Source organism: Lupinus angustifolius, chromosome LG10 (assembly GCF_001865875.1).
Source record: "Lupinus angustifolius cultivar Tanjil chromosome LG10, LupAngTanjil_v1.0, whole genome shotgun sequence".
Classification (NCBI taxonomy): Eukaryota; Viridiplantae; Streptophyta; class Magnoliopsida; order Fabales; family Fabaceae; genus Lupinus; species Lupinus angustifolius.
In genome coordinates, this window is record NC_032018.1 from 10,964,606 (window position 1) to 10,971,498 (window position 6,893).

At 31.6% G+C, this 6,893-nt stretch overlaps 1 protein-coding gene across 1 annotated transcript; it reads right to left on the reverse strand.

The window, feature by feature from the left end:
* Positions 1,318-6,548, reverse strand: LOC109357762. The gene is made up of 3 exons (XM_019601805.1): positions 6,238-6,548; positions 5,301-5,837; positions 1,318-1,686 (listed from the first exon to the last, which is right to left on the reverse strand). The coding sequence occupies exons 1-3, from the start codon at positions 6,476-6,478 to the stop codon at positions 1,352-1,354; spliced, it is 1,113 nt and encodes a 370-aa protein (XP_019457350.1). The 5' UTR covers positions 6,479-6,548; the 3' UTR covers positions 1,318-1,351.

Sequence of the window (6,893 nt, forward strand, 5' to 3'; positions counted from 1 at the left end):
TAATATTTTTATCTTTTAAAATATAATATTTTTATCTTTTAAAATATAATATAACTATCTATGCACTTTCATCCTTCCATTTTATAACTGATTTACCCATATTAATAAAATTAGATAAAAGTATTAGAATATTTAATTGGATTATTTTTTTTAAGTTGTCTTATTAAATTTTAGAGTAAATATTCATTTATTCTCTCGTATTTTCTGACCTTACCAGTTTAGTCCTTAAAAAAAAAAAAACCTAAAAAGGTTCCCCAAAATTTTAAAAATGTGATCAAATTAGTCCTTTTTAGCATATTTCATAACACTTGATATGACTAGTTTGACCCACATTTAAAATTTTGGATGATCATTTTAAGTCTTTTCTTTTTTGAAGAACTAAACTGATAAAGTCGAAAAATATGAAAGACTAAAATGAGTATTTACTTTAAATTTTATCATTGATATGTGGGAAATAAGATTTAGTTGCTATCCTATAATAATTTTTTGTTGGAGAACGAATAGGTAATTGATCCTTGAAATATAATAACATCTTTTTGGCTTTAGCTTTTTCTATTTTTGCCATAAAAATGGCTACCAACATCTTTATTTCTCTTGTTTCGTGACACATTCGACCATGAAACTTGCAAAGAATTACCATTTTCATCGCTAAAAATGAAGACATCTATTTAAAAAAAATATGTATGGTCAATTGTTATAAATGTCTCAAAAAGTGTAATATCTATGTCTTATTAATATAAAAATTTATATACAATTAATATATTATTTATCATTAATTTTTATATTTTTTAAAGAATTAATAATAATTTAAAATGAATAATAGATAATGAACTAATAATGTATAAAACTCTAGTATTACCATTACATATAATCGTTTTCTGTCACAAATTGCAACCAAATTAATAGCAACAGACAATGCGATTAAACCCAGGCCTTAAAAACCTATTCTCATTCCTAAAAGTAATCACATTAGAATTGACACTTAATTAAAAGATTTCTTTTGAAATATGCATATATTTTTTCACTTGTTTTATTTATTAGAATTCAATTTCAAAATAGGTACTGGTGTAAGTTAAATTAATATTATTAATAATTATGTGTAGATTATTATATTGCACGAATATCATGCTAATTAACTTAAATGCAATTGCATGTTTAACATAGATGAAGAAATAAGAAATGAATAAGTTTTACCAATATTAAATTGCAGTTGCCATTGTTTTACCACAATTGTATATGATTGAGGGAAAGTAAAGTCAATGTAAGCACCACAATTACAATAGTGGTGCTTACATTGGTCCAATTATAATTCTGGAGTAGAGTTTAATACACTTACCTTCATTAATACTAGTTAGAAGCACAATCTTCTCTTGCATGTCTCAAAGGGAAGTGTATAGAAGCAACCTAAGTCCCTAACAATCTCTTCAATCAAATCTTTGCATATATAATCCTGCAATGCCAACCCTATTCTTCCAAGTTCTCTATTTTCTCCCCAAGCAATGTCCCTACACACTTCCTCTACAGTCTTTACCATAGCTTTACTACTCCACATAATTGAATGATCTTCCTTATTTACTTTGTTTTGTATTAACTCACTTGTCATAATTCTCTCATTGATATATGTGCTGCTGATTTCTTCCTCTCCTGGTTTCTTTAGTAACTGCTGCTTGTGTTGTTGCATTTGCCCTGTGCATAAAATGTCAATTCTCCACATTTATAATATTTGTAAATTAATTGTGTACACACAAGTTATGGATGTTATTAACAAATTGTATTCCAATATTTATTTTAGAAATTAGATAGACTAAGTCAATGCTGAATTATATTAACCCTTCTATTCAAGATGGTCAAAGGCATGTATTTACACCAGGATTGGGAGTATGAGTATGATATGACTTAGTGTCTGACCCCACGAAATTGGCATAGTCGATATTCAATTCTGTTGTAGTATGCTACTACCAACATATATATTACATGCTTCTCTAGTATACTGTTTCAAATGAGGACCACATCAGATGCAACCATATTATTGTAGTCATAATGATTGTTGTTATTATGATGTAACATTGAATCATACTAATATCGTTGTATCATGCCGTAACACAATTGTATCAGATTACATTAGAATTACATTAGATCACGTTAAATTTAAAAATATTTGTTAATCACAAAAAGAAAAATTCATATCACAATAGCCACAATAATCATAATCACAATAACCACTAATCATTCACATAATCTCATGATGAAGTATTTGTTGAATTAAATTGATCATATATATGGAAACAATGGGAACTATTTTGATACACTAACTAATGCAGATGATATATATAGAAACAAATAAAGAAATGAATTTAATTGTTTCAATATGTTATATTACCTTTTTCCTATAAAAGAGTTGATATAGGCATAGTAGTTAAACTCTCGATTTAACTCGTAGGATCGGTAGATCTTACGAGTTTTCAAGAGCTAATGAGTCGTGTGCCAACTTTGAATGCGATGTTACCACCACTATTAAGATCGTCGGGGAAGAGCGTAGGATCGTAAAATCGCTCGAGATCTTACGAGTTTATGTTCTTATAGCAAAAGCCCCAAGTTGTAAAATCTCAATCTTCTAAACTTGTGCATAAGGGAAACCCATGGCCCAAAATCATTTGACCTGCCCAGAATAGAAGTTCCTCTCATCTTCATCTTCATAAAGTAAGTTTTCCTTCTTCATTTTCGTAATGCTCATTGTGTTCTCTTTGAAAAATTATGCTCGCTTTCTCTATCCTTTGAACAAATACCATTGCCATTTCTCTCTATTCTTAGAACAACTTATGCTCAATGTACATAACAATGTGGATTTGAAGCACATGCCAATGAGCTACTTGATGAGATTAATGAAGATGAAGAGCTCAACGAAGATGATTATCTTGATATCCCTTGCATGATTTGATTTATTGATTTAGATATTAGGTTTTGATACATGTTAATTTTGCGATTACATAGGACCTAATACTTTAATATGCATATATTTTGATGTTGAAGTTTAATTTTTATCAAGTGCTACTTGTTAATTTTGTTATTTATAGCCATGGAGAAAACTGAAGTTTTTATTATTTTGTGTGTATGTATATATAAAAAATCAATATTTAGTAGGATCTTATGATCTGTGTTACGAAGACACATTTTACGTTTTCATCTATCCTTTTCAATTTTGTGTAATATCTTGATCTTGTCAACTAAGGATAAAGGTATGCTGCCTAATTTATTTATTTTTAATTTGTGGGGATAAAGTAATGCTAATGGGAGATGTACACAACAATAAATGTTCCCTCCAAAACATACTGAAAACAAAAACAATGATTTCTTGATGCCACCACACGCATGAATGCTCATGCAGTACCTGTGTAAGCAAGCAACAAAGGTTCTTGGTTGTTGGGGATGGGTAGTGGTGGGGTTGAAAGTTAACAAATCCCTGCAAAAGTAGGTTTTTCTGCATGGCCCATGGCAGATAAAGCTCCAAATGTTTGTGTCATCTTTTCTCTCTCTCCCCCTCCTTTTTCTTTTGAACATCTTTTGACTGCCTCATGCAATGTGGCATAGTTCTTAAGTACAAATTTATGGTCCAAGATCCATCCACTAAAGTATCCTAATTTATTAGTTTTTTATTCTTTTGGATCAGAACCAAACAAACATTTGGGCTTGAGAATACTTGAAGAAGAAGAATTATTTATTAATTGTTTTAACTTTGCACTATAGGAGTAACTTATAGCTGTAAATCACTGTGTTACAATGGGTACAGGATAGTTGCAACGGTAAGAGGAAATTAATGTGTCTCCCACTATGATGGTCATGATGGGGTTGAACACCAGAAGTTATGACTTTAAACTTGGAATCCTTGCAGCATGTGCTTTTTTTTGATCAAATATCATTGTGTCTCTCCTCTTCATGGGTAGTAACTCCTACATTATTACGAGCTTAGGGACTGTAAATGGTTTGGAAGAATGGCAATTACTTTCATTTTAAGAACAAAAACTGATCATGGAGCTATTAGTTTTATGAGTTTTTTATTTTTCTCCTCATATTTTAACGTGTGATTTTACCGCTGGAATAAAAGAAAGAAAGAAGAGCCAGTTTACCATAAGCAAATGCCACTTATAATTGATTTAATAGCAATTTACTAATTTTACTCTAATGTTGGGTTATTATGGACGTCAAAGCATGGACTACCCCTATTTTTAATTTTTCTTTTCTTTCCATAATGGATACAACAAGATCTAATTCTAGCATTCATGATGAGGAGATTCAAACTCTTTCTACTTGACTGATACCTCATTTTACTCTGTCTTTGTATAATCTCTTTGTATATGCTTCCTACCATGTTTTATTAATAAATGAAGCATTTTGCTACTAATCCAAAATATGAATAGGAAGTTTATTTGTGTCTTATTTATTCCTTCCCCGCTTTAGTCATCATTTCCTATAGACTCTAAGGAGAAAAGAAGGCACTTTTGAAAAAGTTGTGGAAAACAAGAGGATAAGTGAGATCCATAATCTCACCGCATGTAAATATGTAAACTAATCTAATATCTAATTAACTCAAGAAAAGACAGAAAAACCATTTTCAGATCTAACTATCTGCCTATCTGGCATTAGAAAATAGAAACTCTAAAGTCTAACGAATATGTTACACCCGAGTTCTATAATGAAATTTTGGAGGACTTTGTGCACACAAAAAAGTAAACCTCTTATATTATCCAAAACTTTTAATTATGTGAATCTTTAATAATAAAGTTTAAAAAATATCAATTTTAAAAATTTAAAAATTCTAAAATTTTAATTATCTCATCTCTTATTTTATTTAAAAATCCTAAAATTTATAAAATTAAACAATAACAAGAGATTTAACTAAAAGTATTTTTCATTTAAAATAAGTCTCTAGTCATCATTATTAGACTTACAACTTGCTACAAGGATCGGACATGGATACACCTTTAAAGGAAGTCCTATTAAAAGGAAGTAGTATGTAAATGTTATAATCATGAAACATAAAATTAACTTAAAAAGGGAATGTTCAGCCCAATTAAGAAATAAAAAGGAAAAATATTTTATAAGAAATATATAATTATAATTATAATTGTAATATTTGTTTATGCCTCCTAATGCATGGTTTCCTCCCAACCAAAATAGCATGACCATAAATATAATAAAAAAATTGAAAATTAAAGTTATGTTAACAAATACATTAACAAAATTGTGATTAGAAAAATAAATAAATAACCATGATGATTAAGAAGAACAAAAGAGGAACTCACCAAATGAATGTCGTCCTGAGCAGCAACTCGGACTGAGTGGCGAACGAGTGAACTCGTCGAGCACAGACACCGGACTCGGTTGTTGCTGCTCTCCATTAAACACCGGAACCATTCTTCCTTTATCTACAACGGCGTTTAGTTTAACCACCGCTTCCGGTGCCGGAGCATAATCCTCCGACCGCATCGACTCAATAATCTTCTTCAGCGCCTTCAAATCCTCATCACATCTCTGCAACGCCCCCAGCAGCCTCAACCTCTTTCCCTCCACTGACTCCGGCGGCGTCGCCGGAACTTTCTCCAGTCCCATGAGTCTCGCCACCAGTGCTGGTGAACTCGTGCGTTTCTCATCCGCCATGATCGGAGCCGATGAACTCAATCGCCGAATCTCCGCCGGCAATGTCGGACTCCTTAGAACCTCGCACGACGATCTTGAATTACGCTCTACACCAACATCAGCTATTTTCTCTTCTTTCACATTTTCTCCTTGCAACGTTCCCGAGGAAGGAGAAGGACTGTGATTCTTAGTCTGCTTCTTTCCTGATAAATAAGAACAAATGAGAAGAAAATAATTATTGTGATTGTGTTTATTATCCAGCTAGTCACAAGGTTTAATGTTATTGTGCTGCTGTGACATGGTTGAGGCAGTAACCATAATAATATTTTAAATTGTGGTGCTAGTTGTGATATTGGTAAAGATTTTGTTTAATGTAATTGTGGTTATTGTAATACATATTCCACTAAGGTTAAGATTAAAAATATATTTTTGAATTCAAAGTGTACGGAATACATTATGGTATGATTCAATGTCACACCATAATTGTATAACTGACGGTAATATTGGAGCAGTATAATTTGAATTCAATGCCAACTGCAAATAAATTAGTGCAGTACAATTTAAAACATTACACACAAAGTTTGTTTGGAAATGGTTACGGACCAAATGTGAGGAATCGGCGTTGGCGGCGGGAGTGAGAATTGGAGAGGAGGTGAAGAATGCCGGACATGCAGCCGATGGTCTTGGCGTGAATCTTCTTCTCTGCCGGCGAGTTTTCTCGCCGTGATGACGACGGAGAAATCGCGCTGCTTTGTCTCTTCATTTCGAGCTCTCGTTTCTTTGTTTGTTCCAGTGGCAGGGTGTGTTTAGGTTGATGAAGGTGTAAAGGGAGTGTAACAATCATGACGAGAAACAATGAAAGTTAATAAAGCGATTTGCATGTGGAATGTTGTTGATTGTAATTCTTCTTCTACTTTCTTTTTTACCTTTTTCTACTTTTTGGGATGGTAATGTAGTAATATTAAGTATCCTCCTTATTGGTTGAGAAGGATTTTAAGCAACTAATCAAATCCTTTCACATTACCCAATTACATGTTAGTTGATGTCGCCTTAGTTTGGATAAGGTTTCACCCTTATCCGATCTTAAATTTTGGGTGAATTATATTTTAAGCTTGAACTTAAACTATTTAAGGCTAAACCGACTTTAAATGTTAATTATATCAATTTTTAAACTCAAACCTAGACCTTATTAAATAGAATGTATATATTTTTAAATAAAATTTTCTCAATATTAAATAGAATGTATAAATTTTCTCAAT